This window comes from Podarcis bocagei, assembly GCF_964188305.1.
Source record: "Podarcis bocagei genome assembly, chromosome: 10".
NCBI lineage: Eukaryota > Metazoa > Chordata > Lepidosauria > Squamata > Lacertidae > Podarcis > Podarcis bocagei.
In genome coordinates this window covers 51,594,570-51,617,265 of record NC_138135.1, presented here as the reverse complement: position 1 = coordinate 51,617,265, position 22,696 = coordinate 51,594,570, and the positions used below count along the sequence as shown (strand labels likewise).

Sequence of the window (22,696 nt, the reverse complement as noted above, 5' to 3'; positions counted from 1 at the left end):
GAGAAAAATCATCCAGATGCCCCAAACTCTACGGTCTCCCCAAGATACACAAAGAAGGAACACCACTCAGACCAATAGTCAGCTCCATAGGCTCACCTCTACAAAATCTCGCTAAATTTCTCGCTAAGCAACTTCAGCCCTATGCAGAATCTATCGCTTCACACGTTACAAACTCCTTCCAGTTCATAGAAACAATAAAGAAGCAAAACCTACATCCCGATGACCTACTTGTGAGCTTCGATGTTGTATCTCTCTTCACACAAGTGCCCATTAATGAAGCCTTGACAGCCATTCAAAACAAATACAATCCCCCCGAATACATCCTGGACCTGACCAACCACTGCCTAACCAACACGTACTTCATCCACAATGGACAAAGATACAAACAGATAGAAGGAGCACCTATGGGATCACCCCTCTCACCGGTCATCGCAAATCTGTACATGGAACACTTTGAAACCAATGCTTTAGACAAGTCAGAACACAAACCCAAACTTTGGCTCAGATATGTTGACGACACCTTTGTAATTTGGCCACACGGGAAGGAAAAACTAGATAGCTTCCTCACACATCTCAACAGCCTACACCCCAAAATACAATTCACTATGGAAATAGAAGCCAACAACCAACTTCCCTTCCTTGACGTCCTAATCTACAAAAAACCTGATGGCTCCCTAGGACACACTATCTACCGGAAAAAAACACACACCAACCGCTACTTACATGCACAATCACACCACCACCCTGCACAAATAAACTCCGTAGCCAAGACTCTCATCTCCAGAACCAAACGCCTGGCTGACGAAGACCACTTGACAACTGAGTTACAGAATCTCTCAAATGTGTTAATCGCCAACGGATACCAGCAAAACAGGGTTACGAAGCTAATCCAAAAAGAAACACCCCCCAAAAACCAAGACACAGAAGAAAACAATGGCATGGCCCTCCTTCCTTATATCAAGGGCACCACAGATAAAATTAGCAAAATCCTCCATAAACACAATATCAAAACAGCCTTTTGCACCAACCAAAAAATAGCCAATATCCTCAGAAACCCCAAAGATAAAATCCAGTTAGAAAACCAAGGGGTCTATGAAATACCCTGCAAAGTCTGCCCAGCCACGTACATTGGACAAACAAACAGACGAATAAATGCACGTATCGCAGAACACAAGAATGCCGTCAAAAAAGAAGAAAAAACTTCCTCTCTTTACCAACACATGAAAGAAACAGGACACGAAATTAATTTTGCAGATTCCAAATTGCTCTTTAACATGGAACATCACCACAAGAGAATAATCATGGAAGCCATCGAGATAGAGAAACACCCTCACAACATGAACAAGCGTGACGACACGTCCCGCCTGCCAGACATCTGGAAATTAGCCCTCCCCACAAAAACCGACACCAGAACCAGAGGCACACAGAACGCCATCTCCAATCAACCACACCAGACCCAAACCCAGACCCTCTCCACAGATAAATTACAGATACCATCCAGTAGCCAAACCATAGTGGCACCTCCGGATGCTGCACCCCCCTGCAATCCCTACACAGATCTGGCTGGCACAGGGCACAAAACCACAGCTCGCCCCTATACACGAAGCCAAGCCAGAGCACAACTAAGTGCAGTACAGCCATCTTCTCAGAAAAACTCTTCTCAGAAAAACTCAGAAAAACTCTTCACAAGCTCAAGAGGTCAAGACACGAAAGCTTTAGCAACTAATCCACACCTAATGACCCTCCTAAGTGGTACTCAGAATATCACTCAAGAAATCACTCAAGATATCCCTCAAGTAATTAATGAACAAAAGAAGAAAAGGCACAATAACCTGGGAACTTCCTCTCTGCCCAGAACGTTGGAGGCTATACACCACACCCCCTCCACAGTATTTATAGGAACTCAAACACTGAGATCCTGCTCTGTTCTAGTAACAAGAAGCCGAAAGCACCAGCCTGAAGATGACGAGTGAGACCTCGTCGAAACGTCGCCTAGACACCCCAACTCTTACACGGGAAGATACCCGAAAACACCAAAACCTGCATATATATATATATATATATATATGGATGGTTTTGGTGCATTCAAATATAATGTGCTTTCACATTTGTTCCCCAGGTGTCCAGAGAAGGCAGCCAACAACATCTTCCAGTATCCAAATTTCCAGTATCCAAATATTTCGGGTGATGCCTTTTGGATTACATATCATATGATTTTTGTTTAATATACAGGTAATCTCAAAATGCTTACTGTTCACTGTGAGTTTAGCTTTGACAGAGTAGGATGAGCCAAAGTGATTTGAAATAACACACTGATATTTCCCCTCGTTGCTGAATTCCACATTGCGCAGCCTAAGAATGGTGGTATATTCCATCACTTCGCCGCCCTGTGCCCTGAGATGTGCGTAATTCTCCATTTCAGCATCATGCAGCAATTCATTGTCCTTCTTCCAAGCAAAAGTCATCGGGGAATCGCTGCTGCTGGCGGCTGAACATATAAAACTTAAATTGGAACCTTTGATTGCTGACTGAGTTTCAGGCTGTACAGTTATCTGTGGCTTCGGAAAATCATCTGTGAATATAAGAGCAGGGGGGGGGGAGGGAAACGGATTGCAATAAGCTCATGTGATTTCTTGTCAGAGACGAAAGTGAGAGACCAGACCAGACATTTAATTATAGGTTTGGAAGAATCAAGTACTTAAAAGAGATATGATGCAATTTCCAATCAGCAGTCTAAATCATGGATGGCAAACCTTTGACTCCAACTCCCACCATCCCTGACCATTTGCTATGGTGGCTGGGGCCTGATGGGAGTTGCAATCCAACATCATCTGCAGGGCCAAAGGGTTCCCCATCCCTGTTCTAAATTGTACTCTTGAGGGAGGTTCTTTTACCAATAGCTGGGGAAGCGGGTGACGCTAAACCACTGAACCTCTTGGGCTTGCCAGTCGGAAGGTTGGCAGTCAAATCCCCGCAACAGGGTGAGCTCCCGTTGCTCTGTCCCAGCTTCTGCCAACCTAGCAGTTCGAAAGCACACCAGTGCAAGTAGATAAATAGGTACCACTGTGGCAAGAAGATAAATGGCGTTTCCGTGCGTTCTAGCTTCTGTCGTGGTGTTCCGTTGCACCAGAAGCGGTTTAGTCATGCTAGCCACATGACCCGGAAAGCTGTCTGCGGACAAACGCCGGCCAACAGCATCTGGTGGAACACTAGTTCTCCATCTCAGGTCTACAGAGTAACTTTGTTTGTACTTGAGTTCATCTCAGAAACTGTGTCCGCCAAAGGCACCATCCTTTCCCAAATAAGGAAGCAGCACAGATACACAAATGGATCCTCTGTTTCTTGACTACAGAAAGAGGACGTTGCTGGATTGGCTGGGGCAAGCAAGCCCAGGCCTCCCATTCCCTCTGATGTTTGGTCATGCTGCTTTCCCATGTGCTTGGGGGTAGGTGGGGCTAAGAGAAGATAAAAAGGGCTCTACTGAATCCCATTGGGAAATTGCTGTACTCTGAACACTATAACGTTTTGACCAATCAACTAATGTTTAACATTTCACTCATGAAGCAGAAGTACATTCCAACTGCAATCCTCTATGCATTTATCTGGCAGCTGAGTCCTACTGAACTCAATAGAGCTTGTTTCTAAATAGCCTAAGATTGTGCTGCCAGTTTCCACCGCTTATCAGCTATTGGCTTTGCCACTCTGTCAAGGGAGTAGGAGGTGGCATGCTAAAAGTCAGGTTCCTGGCTTGGTGTAAAATTTCATTGCTTATAATCGCAGCGACTTCCATATTGCCTTTTCACCTTTTGGGTTGTGCAGCTTTGGCCCAGGGAATGCCAGCTGACAACTTCTATTGCATAATCATATGATGATCATACACAACAATGGATCAGCAAGATTATTTTATGTTTTAAATCTCATTTTCACCTTCTTCTTTTTTTTTAAAAAAAAATTGCCTTTAGGTCTAAAACTTATCATCTTTTGATAGCTGGGAGAAGTACAAATTACATAAATTTCGAATTATAAGGACAAAGGAACCGGTAAGCACACAATTTCATTTTGTTAAAATGCCCCGTTTCTGTTTCCTCGGTTTCCTTTCTTCCCAGAACTTTAACCTGGCATGTTGAATTAGCTTCTAAAACCACATACACACAGAGAGAGTTGTTTTCATTAAATTTAGAAAGGCATGTGGTATTTTTCTCCTGCTGAGCAATCATTTTAATGAATGCAAGGATGAATATTTAAATTACTGTCATTCAGCTGCAAGATCTGAGAATTAAGGAGCACAATTCTTTTTGACTGAAAATATATCTTTAAGCAACATTTCCCACTGAAACATTAACGTGATAACTAGGCTATGGAGATCAAAAAGTGTTTATTCAATTCAATTAATTTGTTTAGTCCATTAAAGAAACCAAATTTTTGTCCAGTTCTTGGTATATGCTGCAAAGAAAGTTTAATTCAAGCAGTAACTCTCTCAATTAGACATGAGGGATTTTTTAAAAAAAGTTATTAAGAAGCCGTATTGCAAAGATGCTATAGCATATATATTTATAATGTACTGCATTTCGGTGCTTCCCAGCTGAATGCTTGTAACATTGGTTCAGCTGAAAGCATGTCTCTTTCTTGTAGAAGTGATTTTTTTGTGGCTTAATTTCCCATCTCTAATAATGGGGTCAATTATGCTTTTGGACCTACAGTTTCATTCGTTATATTTTACAGCTCTTCAGAGCAAGGCATGGTAGGTTTTTCTTTTTACAAAAGCTGCATTTCTGCTGCCCGTTATGCATTCATAAATCATTTTCTTTTAATGCCAGTGTTAACTGTGTACAAAACTCCAGCCCAGGTTTGCTTAGGGCCACCAACTATGGCCATTAACTGTGGCTATGAAAGAACACTTTTGACAGTGGTTCAATGAGCAGCACATTCATGAGCAGCACAAAAATAACAAGAAATCCTAGACCTGAACCTCCCTGCTATTCAGCACTGGTGTGTTTTTCACTGTAAGAAAGATAAACCAGAGTTAACCCCTCAAAAATCCACAATGCATGTCAGATTGTTTGCTCTTTCTGGTCAGTTCCTGTTACCACAGGCTCCTTGCTTCCTTAAAAAATGCTCACATTTCATTGGCTGTCAGGGTTGGACAACCTCCCTCCCTTCCATTGTGAACCAAGAGATGCAAAGAGCTTCTCACTGTGAGTGAGGTTGATGCAGCTGCCCTCAAATAGGATCTAATGAGGAAAGTGCCTACATCAACAGGGCTGGGCGATATATCGTCCAAAATCAGTTTGAAGTCCATATTAGGATATCGGTTTCATAATTTTTGACCTGGCAATATATCGTGAATCATGATGTGTGTGCTATGCCAAAAACATAACTTGAGAAAGACCATGAAGACAGCCAATGAATCCACATAAATCCATCCTTATTTCGGATACTGTGCTATATCAGTATTTTGTGAAGTTTAGCTGGTAATATATCAACAATGCTGAAAACCAGATACTGCCCAGCCCTACACATCGTTTTGTGGTCCAATCTCTTTCTACTCTCTTAGAAATGAAACGATGCCCAAACAAAATTGATCGTGGAAAAAACATTGGAATTCCCTAATTTTGGGGGGTGGGGGTGGGTGGAATAATTGTGCTGAGCTGCAAACACAGGAAAGTGAGTCTGTGAGAAAATATTTCCCTAAAGACTGTGAGCTCAATAGAATTTCCTGGGCAGCTACTAACATGCTGGTCAAAATAGAACAGCGGCCTTTGTCCCACCTCTGACTCTTCTCTTTAGGAGGTGGGAGCCAGGAATGCGGGAGCTTTGCTAGGGCTCTCAAATGTTCTTAGATGTAGGAGTGCACAAAGGCCATAAAAATGAAATATTGTGCTTAAAGATGACTATGTGGATTTTGTATGTTAACTAAGCTCCTGAAGAACGTCTTAACCTCTGCACAATGAAGGTGCTATTTATATTATACATATTCCTGCACTTTTGCATTTAAAGACACTAAGCATGCATCTGTCTAAACATTTAACAGTGCACCAAAATATTTAGAACACTGCTTACCTAAGTGGCATTCACATTTTAAGCCTAGCAGCATATGCATTTGCCACCACAAACCACTGAGGCTTCCTTTGTACACAATATGCAACTATGCAGTACACAAAACTTAATCCTAAACTGTCGTTCCTCATCTGAAATAAAACCACAAACTTGAAATATCTGCAGTGCAGAGCTCATGAACAGTGGAGGGTGGGGGTAAGAGTATTTTAAACAAACAAACAAAACTATTAACCCTCACAGTTCAGGTAATAAAGCTAAAGCTGTTTAAATCTGCCCTGAAACAACCATCTAGACGGCAATGAAAAAGGATTACAAAAAACAACAACCTTACCACACACAAAATCTTCTAGGCTGACAGCAAGCACATTCCTCCCTTTTAGTATCTGAGGGTGGGCACAAGTGGCATTGACGAAAGCCTGGAAATTGTTGTCCATCAGCCATTCGGGTAGCCATTTCAGCTGGCAGTCGCACAAAAGGCTAGACGTGTTTAGGTACCTATAAAACAAAACAGGAGCGGATTCCATTCATAGGAAGCAGAACTTCACAGCTTCCAGAGCAGGAAAGCAGTATTAAATCAAACCCGAAGATAAGTTAAGCACCAAAACTGATCACAAAAATCAACGGCGTTGCACTGATTTATTTATTTCGTTTGCAGCCTGGCCGGTCACAACATCTCAGGGAAGGTTCATGGAAAGGTGAGAATCATGGGCTATCAGGCTTACATGTGTTGGAGGGAACATATTACAGGCTTCTTGCTCATCCTGGTCTAACATATATATAAGAACTGAGTGTGGCAGTGTGTACAAGCCTCCTGCCTCACTCCTAACCTACCCAGATGTGCTACAAAGCCAGCATAAAAGGATTAACTTTTTATACGAACATAGGAAGCTGCCTTATACAGAATCAGACCATTGGTCGATCTAGTTTGTATACGCCTGTATACCTGAAGGAGCGTCTCTACCCCCATCTTTCAGCCTGGACACTGAGGTCCAGCTCCGAGGGCCTTCTGGCAGTTCCCTCGTTGCGAGAAGTGAGGTTACAGGGAACCAGACAGAGGACCTTCTTGGTAGTGGCACCTGCCCTGTGGAACGCCCTTCCATCAGATGTCAAGGAAATAAGCAGCTATCTTATTTCTAAAAGACATCTGAAGGCAGCCCTGTTTAGGGAAGTTTTTAATATTTAATGCTGTTTTTAACACTCGATTGGGAGCTGCCCAGAGTGGCTGGGGAAATTCAGCCAGATGGACGGGGTATAAATAATGTTGTTGTTGTTGTTTGTCCACACTGAATGGCAGTAGCTCCTCAGGGTTTCAGACAGATGCTAGGGATTGAACCTGGAATCTTCTGCAGGCAAGGCAGATATTTTATGGCCCTTTCCCTATACTTAGAGGAGAATGAGGGGGACAGAAACAAAACCTTCCCCTACCTTACCTCACTGAGCTAAATCCTGTGCTGGCTCCCTGGTATCAGAACCAGGGGGGTAGTGAGGAAATGACTTAAATCACTTAGCGTGATTAAGGGTTTGGTTTTGCGTCATGTACATGCAGCTGAACAGGCAAGTGTCTAGTATAGTCAGTGCCGGATTTATGTATAAGCTAAACAAGCTATAGGGGCAGCGGGTGGCGCTGTGGGTAAAACCTCAGTGCCTAGGACTTGCCGATCGCATGGTCGGCGGTTCGAATCCCTGCGGTGGGGTGAGCTCCTGTCTTTCGGTCCCAGCTCCTGCCGACCTAGCAGTTCAAAAGCACCCCTAAGTGCAAGTAGATAAATAGGTACCGCTTTATAGCGGGAAGGTAACGGCGTTTCCGTGTGCTGCGCGGGTGCCGGCTCGCCAGAGCAGCTTCGTCACGCTGGCCACGTGACCCAGAAGTGTCTCCAGACAGCGCTGGCTCCCGGCCTCTTAAGTGAGATGGGCACACAACCCTAGAGTCGGACACGACTGGCCCATACAGGCAGGAGTACTTTTACCTTTAAACAAGCTATAGCTTAGGGCCCCACTTTCTTGGGCCCCCCCAAAAAAATTAAAGAGAAAAAGAAAACTGGATGTACATTTCCAAAATATAGGATAAAAAAGAAATAAAATAAAACCTACATACAGCAACAGTGTTTTTGTTGTGTAGGCTCCTATGATGTAAGTAATGGGCCCCGTCTGCTAGCCTGTTCCCTAAAATATCACTGGTTTGTTCCTTTCTATATATAGGGTGCCTACATTCTGCATGTGCAAATGGCTTTAGATACCTATTAGGTCCATAAATTACCATATAGCATATATTCAACACAAAAAACAGTGACAATTTGTTGTTGGCAAAGGACAGCTGGACATATAAAGGGCTCCATTACCTTCAGTAGGTTAGGGCCTCATCAAACCTAAATCCAGCCCTGGGTATAGTTCAGAGTAGCCCTTGCTTTAGGTAAGTGGGGAAAGAATTTCTGTCTTATAGGACCAAAACAGAGTATTATTACTTGTTCAGCATGAACTTCTAGAATTATCCTTGCCTTAGCTGTATACCTCCAAATATGTACAGTGGTACCTTGGAAGCCGATCGGAACCCGTTTCGGAAGCCCTCTCTACATCCAAAACGTTCGGAAACCAAGGCATGGCTTCTGATTGGCCGCAGGAGCTTCCTGCAGCCAATCGGAAGCCACACTGGATGTTCGGGTTCCAAAAGAACCTTCGCAAACAGAAACACTCACTTCTGGGTTTGTGGCGTTTGCGAGCCAAGACATTTGAGTCACAAGGCATTCCAGAACCAAGGTAGGACTGTTATTTCCTTTTTCAGATCCACAACACCCTTTTTCTTAACTGTGCCCTATGTTGTCCGACAACGACGTGAGAAAGTTGCTAAAGGTACTGCTTTTCAAAATAAATGCGTTGCCATTACTACCAATGTCCATGGCTATGATTATCCGATATCTTCAAACATAACATACGTCACATTGGGGCAAAGCAGAGACCCTTACAATTCTTTAAGTTTCTTCATTTGTGAAAACGTGTTTCCTTGAACCGACATGATGGCATTGTTGCTTAGATCTCTGGGGGTGGAAACAAAAGGAAAAGGCAAAATGTAGGATCGCAAGGCAAACAAAGTCAAAGCAAATTCTCGCATTCTGCTCTGGGGCTGGGGTAAAATAGAACGTCTAGAAGCAGCTTGTACCCTGTAAGTACCACTACACAGAGGCTCATTTAAAAGATAATAAATCATAGAATTGTAGAGTTCGAAGGGACTGTGGGATCATCTCATTTAAGCCCTGCAATATAGGAATCTTTCACCCAATGTGGAGCTCAAACCCACTGGGTCTCATGTTGTACCAGCTGAGCTACCTCAGTTGTATGATTTGACCATATTTCCTAGCTACAATGCAATTTGGGAGGGGAATGCCATCTGTGGACCCTATGCTGCAACACAGAAAGTCGTCTCATACCCAAACCATCTCTAGCTCAGTCTACACTGATAAGCAGCAGCTTCCCAGGGTTTCAGAGAGGGCTTTCTTCTCAGCCCTTACTGGAGATTGAAACTGGGATCGCAACTGGGAACTTGGGCGTGCAAAGCTGAGGAAGAACTGTGAGGGGAGAGACTCCATCAGGCAAGGCCTCTTTCCACCTGCCTTGCCCCACCCTCCGGCCCTGGGTCTCCTCATAAGGAAGCTGTTCCTGGAGGAAGAACTGTGAGGGGAGAGACTCCATCAGGCAAGGCCTCTTTCCACCTGCCTTGCTCTACCCTCTGCTTCTTAATGTGTATTGTATTGTTTGATGTACTGTGGCTTGCCGTTGTTCTATTGATTATAGTTTAGATATTATTGTAACTGTTGAGTGGATTTCTGTTTAACTTTTATATGTTGATATTATTATTTTATACTATTCTAATGATTGTTGAAAGTTACTTTTTTGATGGAGGTTGCCTATTTTAAAATTATGTTTTATTATCACATTTTTGTATTGCATTAGATTGTTACAAGATGTACATTTTTTGTTTCTTCAGCTTGTAAACCGCCTTGAGTATTGTAAGATAGAAAGACGGTATACAAATTAAAAATGATGCTGATGACGATGAAAGCAGGAGCTCTACCACTGACCTATATGCCCCCTTTGAAGGTTATCATTGAGTTGGCATCATTGCACATTTTAAAAATTGTCTGGTTCAATGTGATTTTCAACTACTTACAGGTGTTCAAGTGCATCCAGACCAGAAAACGCTTTCTTAGTAATTGACCTAATCCGGTTTCCTTGGAGTAGCCTAGAAATATAAAACACTTAATATGTAACAGATGAAAATGAAATAGATGCATGATTTTTGGAACCGTTAGGAGAGACTCTTGATAATTGCTTTTTAGGCATGTTTTACTGCACTATGTCTACCTACCTCTCAACACCTTCCTCTCCTAAATATATACATGTATTCTGCTTCAGTTACTGGAGAGATGAAGGCATGTTCAAAGCCTTTTAATGTATATAATTTGGTGAAGCTTTTTTTTTTTTGCAAGGGCTGTCAGCCAATTTATTTCTACATCTGTGCATTGTGAAGAAAATCTTTACATTCTAACAGAGCCATTGCCTCTGAATGCTGGATTGCCCTGCCAAACATCTGCCCTTGTCTGCCTTATGTAGCTTTCCACTAACAGGACTGCCTTTAATTTCGACTCTAAAGAATCTTGGTCTTATGTGAAAGGCATAAGGACTGATTGCACGACACCATGCATGCAGTTAAGATAATCCAAAGTCTTTTCAACTGAAGCGTATTTGGAAACTTTTTTTGTAATTAATGAAAAGAGAGATGTACTGAAGAGAGGGACACGGGTGGCGCTGTGGTCTAAACCACAGCCTAGGATTTTCCGATCAGAAGGTCAGCGGTTCAAATCCCTGTGACGGGGTGAGCTCCCGTTGCTCGGCCCCTGCTCCTGCCAACCTAGCAGTTTGAAAGCACGTCAAGTGCAAGTAGATAAATAGGTACCTCTCCGGCGGGAAGGTAAATGGAGTTTCCGTGTGCTGCTCTGGTTCGCCAGAAGTGGCTTAGTCATGCCGGCCACATGACCCGGAAGCTGTACGCCAGCTCCCTCGGCCAATAAAGCGAGATGATCGCTGCAATCCCAGAGTCAGCTCGACTGGACCTAATGGTCAGGGGTCCCCTTTACCTTTACCTTACTGAAGAGAAGCACATCACGGAAGGCCGGGTTAAACTAAGGTGACTCCAAAGAGCATATCAAGAAAAAATCCTGGTGTTTCTGGACTTTTGCCCCAAGGTTTCATAGGTAAAGGTAAAGGGACCCCTGACCATTAGGTCCAGTTGTGACCGACTCTGGGGTTATGCACTCATCCTGGGGTTATGCACTCATCTCGTTCTATAGGCTGAGGGAGCTGGCGTTTGTCTGCAGACAGCTTCAGGCCGCTTCTGGCGAACCATAGCAGCATACGGAAACACCGTTTACCTTCCCGCCAGAGTGGTACCTATTTATCTACTTGCACTTTGACATGCTTTTGAACTGCTAGGTTGGCAGGAGCAGGGACCGAGCAACGGGAGCTCACCCCGTCGCGGGGATTCAAACCGCCAACCTTCTGATCAGCAAGCTCTAGGCTCTGTAGTTTAACCCACAGCGCCACCCGCGTCCCTTTCCCAAGGTTTCATGTGTTAATTCCCACTCTGCCTGCCTCCACTTTAGCTAATTTTGTCTTTCCTGATTACCCTTCTCCCTCCAACTATAAGCTAAATAAAGCAGATTAATATGAGAATCAAGCTTCTGCTAGCTTTGCACTGTTGCAGCTCAGACCTCAGCAGAGAGGGCTGTGTCAGGGAAGTACAGTGGTACCTCCAAAGTTGAACGGAATCCGTTCCGGAAGTCTGTTTGACTTCCAAATGTCCTGAAACCAAGGTGCAGTTTCCGATTGGCTGCAGGAAGCTCCTGCAGCCAACTGGAAGCCATGGAAGTCATGTTAGATGTTCGGGTTCCAAAGAACATTCGCAAACTGGAATACTCACTTCCAGGTTTGCGGCGTTCAGGAGCCAAAACGTTCAACTCGCAAGGTGTTTGGGATCCAAGGTACAACTGTAAATGTTAACGTACAGTCAAGCACCCTAGTGGCCAAATCCACCTCACAGATGACTTCCAGCTTCCCTTAACCACCAATACTAGCAATCTTTTCTTTACCACCCTTCCTGCCTGGTCCTTCTTTAATCTTTACTTTTGCCTCCATTGCTTCTCTCTAATGTGCGAAAGCGGAAAGAGATCTGGAAGGTCAATAGCAGCTGGGGTGGGATGGTGAATACAGAATCTGCATTTGAAGATAAAGCAGTAAGTTGTACTTACAGCCATCTAAGTTTGTCAAGTCCGGAAAAAGCGCCATTCATATCTTCGATTGTCCAGGAGATTTCATTGTTTTTAAGATCCCTGTTGAGAGAAATAGATAAGTCAGATCCAGGGTCTTCAAAGTGTACAAGTGCGTTTAAATCACAAAAGCAATTGATTCCTAGAAGGAAGCACATTGGGAACCCAGTGGCATGTTCACCCCTAGTCTAAATGTTTTACCCAACTGGAAACCCAGGAAATTGGTTACTTTTTCTTAAGAGAAGCACCCTCTTAAAAGTCGTTTTCAAAAGGAGCAGCTGCATGTCATAAAATCAGCAAAGTAAAGCAGCCCTGCTATGTCATGATTTTACTTTTTGTTCAACTGATCGTATGACGTTTTTATTTTTTTGAGGCCTGTTGTGAGGAATTATTCTAAAATGTGAGGTATATATATATGAAATAAAATCAAAACAGTTAAAGTAGCTTCAACAGTTGTTGCCAATGCATATCAATGGCAGCAGAGACGAAACCTTCCTTATATCAAAATGTATTCATCGTTTAGAATTCCTTCACATTCATCTACACTAAGATAGTATTGCTATTGTAGAGCTTTCTGAAAGAGAGAAAAACCCTACTATGAAACTTACAAAGTCTGCAAACTCGATAGCCCTCGGAAGGCACAATCAGCAATGTAGCTCACTCTGTTGTTCCCAACATTCAGCCTCACAAGTAGGCTTAAACCAACAAAGCTTGAATCCTCCAGCCGGGTTAAATGATTATAAGTTAAGTCCCTGCAAGTTTGAGAGGGGGAGAAACGTTTGCTTTAATCAGAATTAATAAGGAACCCAAACCCAATTCACAATTCGTCCCCTGATTAATTTCAGCCTGATTATTTTTGATATAAGCTTGCACATTATTTTCCATTACAAAGAAAATAGTAGAATGGGTTTCCTTATTCCTAATAGTAGAATGGGTTTCCTTATTAAAAAAATTACAGTAACAAAAGACCAAACATAACTTTTACGAAGGGGGGGGGGACGCAGTTGGCTTCAGCTCCTCCCAACAAAATATCATTGCATTAACTAACACACAAACAGCTGTTGCCACCTTTAGAAATCTTGTTAGAAAAAAATTCACAGCTCACTGGTAAACCGCTCATGCTTTGGCTTGTACCCTACTCTTAAAAATGGAAGAGTTTAAACACAAAACTACTACTCACAGCTCACTGAGTTTTTGGCAAAACTCCCAGGCATCAGGGCTGATTCTGCTGATAGCATTTTGGCTAAGATGGAGCTGCTGCAACATCAGCAAGCCATAAAGCCAGCCTTTGGTAATCTCTGTTAGGTTGTTATGATCCAGCTGCCTGTACACACACACACATACATACATAGAAACAGAAAAAAGGGGGGGGGGAAAGACCTCAAGTTTCATATGAAAACTTAAAAATCAATACATAACAAGAAGAAATTAAGGCTCTTCCTACTGGAAACAGAAGCCAGAAAAGTTTTACAGGTTGGTGGGTTGTACATTTATATATTGTTAGCATCACAGTTACTCAAAATAAGCAATGAACTAAGGGATTCAAAAATGAATTATTTTTTGAAGACTATGGAAGCATATACTTACAGGATTTCCATGCTACTTAATCCCCAGAAAGCTCCATCCATGAGCCTAGCTAGCCCATTTCTTTGTATTCTTAAAGATTTCAAAGAAGGAAGTCCTTGAAACGTAAGCCCATCTATTTTTTTAATTTTGTTACGGTTCATTTCTCTGAGGAAAAAAGAAAAGAGTTCCAAGTTAACTAAAATAAGCTCAGACTTCCCAGCATATATACACACACACACACACACACACACACACACACACACTGATGTCCAGCACCGAGGGCCTTCTGGCAGTTCCTTCACTGCGAGAAGCCAAGTTACAGGGAACCAGGCAGAGGGCCTTCTCAGTAGTGGCACCCGCCCCTGTGGAACGCCCTCCCACCAGATATGTCAAAGAGAACAACAACTACCAGACTTTTAGAAGACATCTGAAGGCAGCCCTGTTTAGGGAAGCTTTTAATGTTTGATGTATTACAATATTTTAATATTTTTTGGGAAGCCGCCCAGAGTGGCTGGGGAAGCCCAGCCAGATGGGCAGGGTATAAATAATTTATACACACACACACACACGCACACACACACACTGGCTGCTCCACTCTTGGTACAATCAGAACGTCAAAGTGTAGCCCCACAAATTGTTGATTACGTACAATGCTTTTAGCGAGATGGAACAGTAACAAATAAAATCCAGATCTTCCTGACGTACCAGGATTACACTGTGAGCTGCAACAGTATGTTAGCATTCTGAGGGGCATTACTCAGGGCAAGCAGATCATATCAACATGAAACCTTAGGACAGGGATGGTGGAAACTGTGATCTCCATTGTGTTGTTGGTCTACAGGTTTCAGCATCCCTGACAACTGGCCACACTGACTGCAGCTGATGGGAGCTGGTGTCTAGCAACATCTGGAGCACAACGAGTTCCTCATCCTCGGTTTAAAACATGAATGCATCATGAGATCTATGCCTCTGTTCTATCTAAAGCTTTCCTGCCTTTATGTGGTTACTACTGAGGTTGATGCTCAACCGCTGCCAGAAGCCTGCAAGACTAATTTAAAACAGTTAGGCTGTACTCACAGATGCTGGAGATGAGGGAGTTTAAACATCTTCTGTGGGATGGCTGAAATTCGGTTCCTGTTCAGCTTTAATACTTGAAGTGTGCTAGACAGGTTGTCAAAAGTGCCTGGTTCCATGGAGATTATTCGATTATTATTAATGTGGCTGTGGAAACAATGACAGTTAGCAACTATGGAAATTGTAGAAGATTTCGTACCAAGACCTCATTACCGACTACGTGGTAACTGCTAATCCTAACTTAAGAACTTAATAATCGCTTTAAAATATCCCCCACCTCTGTCAACCTCCAATCGGTGATTAAGGGGAACTTTGAATGGAAACATACGTTTTGCCTTCAGCCAAAGTCTATGGTTCCTAGCAGACAGGAAATAACCAGCATGATCCAATGGCAAATATAATTTAAATTCTGAAATAATATTTCAATGACTGAAAGATATTCTGCCCTTCCACTCGTAGAAGGGACCATTAGATTCAATCCAATGTATTTATAGGACAATTTTTTAAAAATAATAATCACACATACTGAAAGGGCTGTTTTTACTTTAGTCTACTACTTTAACTATGCTTATCAGATAGTAAATTAATATATGATTTTAGAACTCAAGATGTAATGAAAGCCTTGTCTTAAATAAAGTTAAACTTACATGGACTTGAGCATCAGAGAAGGAAACGACTCCGCCTTAAGCACAGAAATATTGTTGTTGCTCAAGTCCAAAGTTTCTAGAGACTGGAATGGCTTCAGGTCTTCAGGCAAGATGTCTGTAATCTTGTTACTTGTCCTAAATTAAAATTTACATGTCAAATTTAAGGCAGTTTCCAGACAAGCAATGAAATGATTGCACTTCCCAATAATTTAAGGAAAAATAAAAAGTTTTGCCAGGATGAAGGTAGCAATCCTATATTCATGCTCCTAGCCATAAGTCCCATTGAACTCCACAGAGCTTATTTCTGACCAGACATGGAGAAAACTGCAATGTCAGAGCCACCCATGAAAGCAAAACAACATAAAGATTATGGAGGGTTGGTGGAGTCTCTGGTGCGCATTGGGGCAGGGGGATGCAGGGGGAAATGAATGGAGGGGAAGTCTCAACATTCCCCCCCCCAAAAAAAAATCACATACAAGGAACCATGAGCAAAAGAGGCATAGCACACAAAAAGAGAAGAATAGGGAAGGCAACTATTAATAATAATAATAATAATAATAATAATTTATTATTTGTACCCCGCCCATCTGGCTGGGCCTCCCCAGCCACTCTGGGCGGCTTCCACAGAAACCAAAAAACACTAAAATATCATACATTAAAAGCTTCCCTGAATAGGGCCGCCTTAAGATGTTTTCTGAATGTCAGGTAGTTGTCCATCACCTTGACATCCGATGGGAGGGCATTCCACAGGGCGGGCGCCACCACCGAAAAGGCCCTCTGCCTGGTTCCCTGTAGCTTCGCTTCTCGCAATGAGGGAACCGCCAGAAGGCCCTCGGCGCTGGACCTCAGTGTCCGGGCAGAACGATGGGGGTGGAGACGCTCCTTCAGGTATACTGGGCCGAAGCCGTTTAGGGCTTTAAAGGTCAACACCAACACTTTGAATTGTGCTCGGAAACGTACTGGGAGCCAATGTAGGTCTTTCAAGACCGGTGTTATGTGGTCTCGGCGGCCGCCCCCAGTCACCAGTCTAGCTGCCGCATTCTGGATTAGCTGTAGTTTCCGAGTCACCTTCAAAGGTAGCCCCACGTAGAGCGCATTGCAGTAGTCCAAGCGGGAGATAACTAGAGCATGCACCACTCTGGCCAGACAGTCAGCGGGCAGGTAGGGTCTCAGCCTGCGTACCAGGTGGAGTTGGTAGACAGCTGCCCTGGATACAGAAGTGACCTGTGCCTCCATGGACAGCTGTGAGTCCAAAATGACTCCCAGGCTACGCACCTGGTCCTTCAGGGGCACAGTTACCCCATTCAGGACCAGGGAGTCCTCCACACCTGCCCGCCTCCTGTCCCCCAAAAACAGTACTTCTGTCTTGTCAGGATTCAACTTCAATCCATTAGCCGCCATCCATCCTCCAACCGCCTCCAGGCACTCACACAGGACCTTCACCGCCTTCACTGGTTCTGATTTGAAAGAAAGGTAGAGCTGGGTATCATCTGCATATTGATGGACACCCAGTCCAAACCCCCTGATGATCTCTCCCAGCGGCTTCATATAGATGTTAAAAAGCATGGGGGAGAGGACGGAACCCTGAGGCACCCCACAAGTGAGGGCCCAAGGGTCTGAACACTCATCCCCCCCCACCACTTTCTGAACACGGCCCAGGAGAAAGGAGCGAAACCACTGTATAACAGTGCCCCCAGCTCCCAACCCCTCTAGACGGTCCAGAAGGATGTTATGGTCGATTGTATCAAAGGCCGCTGAGAGATCCAGCAGAACTAGGAAACAACTCTCACCTTTGTCCCTAGCTCGCCGGAGATCATCAACCAGTGCGACCAAGGCAGTTTCAGTCCCATGATGAGGCCTGAACCCTGATTGGAAGGGATCCAAATGGTCCGCATCCTCCAGGCGTGCCTGGAGTTGTTCAGCAACCACACGCTCAATCACCTTGCCCAAGAATGGAAGATTTGAGACTGGGCGATAGTTGGCCATACTGGCCGGGTCTAAAGATGGTTTTTTAAGAAGCGGTTTAATGACCGCCTCTTTCAGCGGATCTGGGAATGTTCCCTCACAGAGGGAAGCATTCACCACCCCGCAGAGCCCATCGCCCAGCCCTTCCCGGCTAGCTTTTATAAGCCAGGATGGGCAAGGATCAAGGAGACAGGTGGTTGGTTTCACTCGTCCAAGCAGCCTGTCCACATCCTCGGGGGTAACGGATTGAAATTGATTCCATGCAACTTGACCAGACAGGGCTCTAGCACTCTCCCGCCCCAGCCCTGCTCCCACGGTGGTGTCTAGCTCCTTCCGAATATGAGTGATTTTATCTGCAAAAAACTTTGCAAAATCGTTGCAGGAGATCTTTCTATTAAGATGCAGAAAGCTCTGAACACATGGAAAAGCCAGAGAAAAATGATAAAGACATGACAGAACAGAGCAGCTAGTCAGGCGGATGAGATTGAGCAATGTTCAAAGAACAAAACATGGGGAGGAAATCAAGAAGAGGAGGACAAACAAAACATGAACGTCTTTGGAATTAAGAAATTTATAATTAATACCACCAGGAAAAGAACAAAAAAAGGAAGAGGTGATTATAACGTGAGACAGGAGAACAAGTTAAGAAGCAGAATTCAGGAGCCAAAGAAGGGGAACACTGTGAACTTGGGAGCCAAAGAAGAAAAACAACCAAAACCTGAACACAACAAGAATAAGGCCTTCCATGTACACAACTAATAACAGGGTATGTGATCATTGGAACTTTGCTGTTCTGCTACAGTGTTCACTGGCATCATATCTTAAAATTTAGTTCTTTTGAGGAAACAAATTATTCATAGTTTCCTAATGACTATTTATTTATTTATTTGCTTCCTTTGGGAGAGTCAGTTCAGCACAACAATTGTAGAGCTGACCCAGGAGGTATCAGGCACTAGGTCAGTCACAGTGTCAAACATGCTGCTCTTATTCTGTCAAGAGCACAATTTAAAATAACACAAGTAATGCTCTCTTCTCCTCAGCTATCAACCCAAGAAAAGGGCCACCAGTCGCCCACTCTGAACAAAATTGTAACAAATTTGTTCTCATGTTTGCGTATAGGATAGGGTGCCACCAGCAAAAGAGATACCGTGTGTCATGCTTAGGGAAAGTTTTCATAAAGACTGCATCGTTTCATCCTTCCACATAATTTCAGGATGTTTTTCTGCATTCAGGATCCAAAAATGACCCTCTGAAAATTCCTGCTCAAATTGGCGTAGGTCACATAGCAGCAGCTATTCCATCAGGCAAGAGAACAGATGGGGGAAATGGAAACACAGCTATCCCATTGCCTCTGCCCTACCCTCAACAACAGCCAGTTCCATCCTACTTCCATTCCAACTGGTCTTCAAAAACTGAACTGTGTCTTCAAAAACTGGTACCCGAGTTTGCTACCAATCCATCCATCCATCCATCCATCCATCCATCCATCCATCCCTTTGCATGTCAAGCCTGAAAGCAGCAGGGATGATCTTACTATTGATTTTGGAAACTACTCTGGGAGCCTTTTCAGCTGAAGAATGAGGGTAAAAATGCTTGAGATCAAGAAATAATTGGCAATCCTTGTTGAGATGCCTGCCAGCGGAGCCACCTCCAGGTTTGAGGGAGTACTAGGCAAAGAGCTTTCTGCCGGGCCTTCTCCTACATCAGGGACGAGGAGTTTGTGGCCCTTTGGGTATTGTTAGGACTCCCAACTCCCACCAGCCTCGGTCAGCATCACCAATGCCCAGGCATGATGCGAGATGGAGTCCAACAAACATCTGGAAGGCTGCAGAGGTTCCTCGCTCCTATCCTTCATAGATAGATTGTTGGGCTTCTGAGGCAAGATGCCATGAGCTGCCTCTTTTAAATTGCCTTCAGTACTCCAGAGCAATGCAGGAGTCCTCTGGTAAATTAAAAATGGTGGTTCAGAGGCCTAGCTGCCTATAGCTAGAAACCCAAAGCAGGCATTGTTGCTGGCGACCCAGTTGCTGGGCACTGGGTTACTAGAAGTTGCTGGAAGCTGCCAAGTGCTGATGCCAGGCCCGTCAGGCTACTTTATGGGGCAGATTAGAAAATATGAAAGGGCAGAAACGTAATGTGGTTTATCATGTTCTAAATCTAAGCAGAGGGAGAAGCTGGCTTGCCCACCTCAATTCTGCTAAAATTATACCATTTAAGGGTACTCTGAGCACATCAATGGGGCTGTTCCTTCAAAATAAGTTGTTTCTATTTAAAACAGGATGTCTGGCAACTGAGGTACCCATATAAGCACTTAAGGGAAGTTAGAGGCTGAGATTAATCACCACTCATTAAAACCAAGAAATTGGCTAAAAAGAGAAGCCAGAAGTTGTGGATTAACTAGCCCTCACACCAGATGTGTTAAAAAGAAGTGATATTTTGTTACACCTCAGACATTGTTCTCACTCAGCATCAAGTTTCAGCCCTTGGCCTGTCGAGTCTAGGCTCTTTAAATTTAACTCTTAGCTACAAGGTCTTATATAAATCTTTTTTTAAAAAAAACCCCAACGGATGAGCCATGCGGCAGATTTATGAGTGAGCAAGACAAAGTTAGATAACAAGTTTAAGAGGCTTTAGTTTAGACGTTAGTGTTCATAAGGTAATTACTAATAAGGTACTAAAAACTGCCAATTACTTGAGTGACAAATAAAATTTTCCTTGCAGTAAAACTCTGCTTCAGCCTAAGCCAGCAATTTCCTGAACTGCACGCCTCCTAAATTGCAGTGTGAAAGTATTCAGTTAGGGAGAGCGCACACACTGCAGTCTTTGTGTCACCATTGCTTCATAAAAGAGAAATTTCTTACAACTGGCTGGATAATAGCCCGCCCCCCCCCCATCATGAATTTCAGCTGTTCCTAATGGATCTGAATAATCTCACCTTCAGATCAGATGTTAACTAACTGGCAAATTACTCCAAGGCAGCCTCCTTTACAGATAAGGCTTGCTGGAGCTTTATTGTGGGAATATGGGAAGAGAAAGAACATTCGTTTGTTAACTAACAGCGGGCAAGACATTAGTAGTTTAATTACATCTCAATATAGTTCAAAGGCAGAGTAAGTAATTAAACCACCCGGCATTTTTGGTGCTGGTTATCTGAAAGATGCACTTGAAGATAAAGCTTTCTCATCTCTGCACTGAGTGATACACTGTCTTAAAGAACATCATACCTTCAGTCAGAGGTCCTCAATCTTTCTAGGTCCCCTGGCCCACACGGAGTTTTGAGAGCATGTCACAGGCAAAAACCCTTTTGCTCCCTTCGGTTCTCCCACCCCACAACAGGAAAGCTCTCTGCCCCCCCTTCTTTCCCATGGGGCCTGAATAAAAGTCAAATCCAGCAAAATGAAACTGGATTTTAGTAAATTCACGTACTTCTATATCCTCCCCTCCCAAAAAAAGACATAAAATCAAAACTTATGCTGGTAGACTGCACCGTTAAAAAATGTGAGTAAATCACAAATCCAAAACTTGCCAGAACCACAAAAACACTGATCCAATGCAGAGATCCATATGGGTCATCATGATTTATTTATTTATTTTGCAAGGGATTACAACAAAACCTCCAATGAATTACAGAACGCATCTGCGGACACAGAGGTAACCTATAATTTGATGACAGTTTTGAGGGGATCCCCTGAAAAAATGAGGAAAATTCAAGCTCTCACATAAACTAACCTGAGTTAAATTAGATTTGAATGTCTCTTATTAGCAGGAACACCAACAAAACTTTGAAGTTTCCTCAGACCTCGAATATCTCCTTACATATAACAAGTATGTAAGAGCGTTGTCATGCTGCAGTTTGCAAAAGTGTCGACAGGTGGCGCTACAAACTACAGGGGGCAACAAACTGGGCTGTCAGCACTGTTGAGCCATCACAGCAGAATCAGAGAATGAGGAAGAAGCTTGAGGTACAAGGACAAGACTATCAGGACAGGGCAGCTTCCCAGCAACCACTGTGCTCTGCTACTGTCCGTCTCACACCGATGATGCCTGTTAGTGGGCACCCTATGAATGGACAGGGTGATTTGGTTGAGCTGTAGGTGGGGGGTTGGAGATTGTGAATGGAACAAGCACAGATATGGCTCTTGGAGCTCCCAGTATCTACACCTGTCTTTCTCTGCCTTGGGTCCTCCAATGCTGTTGGGCTACAACTCCCATCACCCCTAAACTAGCAGGACTAGTGGTCAGGGATGATGCGATCTGTAGTCCAACAACACTGAGGACCGAAGGCTGAGAAAGGCTGATCTGTACCGAATATAGCTGGGAAACCAGGGATATCAACTGAAGTCAACTGGTGAGTGCAAAGGAAGAGGAGCCTGAATGACGGACACAAATCCCCAGATACTCTGATTTAATTGTATACTTTTTGTTTCAAAAATAGCATTACATCTGAAACACAAGAATGTGCCAATCATGGCTATAAATCACATCAAATCTCAGAAAGATTATCAACAGTTGTGACCATTTACAGGATGTCTATCATTACCTTGAGCTTGTAGAGAGGAAAATAACAATTTGCCTAACATACTATAAATAAAACAAATTAAAACATCTTTTAAATCAGGGTTGGGCAACCTGAAGTCCAAGGTCCTATGAGGCCCTCTGTATTGTTTCATGAAGCAGAAAGGGCAGAAAAAAACTTCATGAAAGGTGAGTGGCAAAAAACAGAATATATATACTTAAAAGCAAAACTAAAACCACACAACTGTTATGAATGTGCTCAAGGTTACTGTATCCTTAATGTGAGCTGGTAATTTATCAGTAGCAGATATTATTTCTTTTCCTTTATTTTTTAATAATCTTATTATTTCTCTTCATTAAATTTGCAACACACACACACACACACACACACACACACACACACACACTTTAACAGAGTAGGGATAGAACAGGGAGTTCACTCATTTCAAGCCGTACTAGTAAAATCTGCAGTTTTTGTAGTTGGTCCTAACAGGTTACTCACACTTTTTGATAAAGATCAACTCCCTTCTTATTGCATTACGTTTTGCTTGGCAG

General features: G+C 43.4%; 1 protein-coding gene across 1 annotated transcript in view; it reads right to left on the bottom strand.

The window, feature by feature from the left end:
• The window catches only part of LRIG3 (leucine rich repeats and immunoglobulin like domains 3), a 60,825-nt gene that overhangs the window by 8,097 nt on the left and 30,032 nt on the right, over positions 1-22,696 (bottom strand). Inside the window, exons 4-13 of the mRNA XM_081211488.1 lie at positions 15,662-15,796; positions 15,018-15,161; positions 13,962-14,105; positions 13,555-13,698; positions 12,983-13,126; positions 12,357-12,437; positions 10,220-10,291; positions 9,018-9,089; positions 6,389-6,552; positions 2,252-2,572 (exon numbers count right to left, since the gene is read on the bottom strand). Coding sequence (XP_081067614.1) covers positions 2,252-2,572; positions 6,389-6,552; positions 9,018-9,089; positions 10,220-10,291; positions 12,357-12,437; positions 12,983-13,126; positions 13,555-13,698; positions 13,962-14,105; positions 15,018-15,161; positions 15,662-15,796 — 1,421 coding nt within the window. The remainder of the gene's footprint in view (positions 1-2,251; positions 2,573-6,388; positions 6,553-9,017; positions 9,090-10,219; positions 10,292-12,356; positions 12,438-12,982; positions 13,127-13,554; positions 13,699-13,961; positions 14,106-15,017; positions 15,162-15,661; positions 15,797-22,696) is intronic.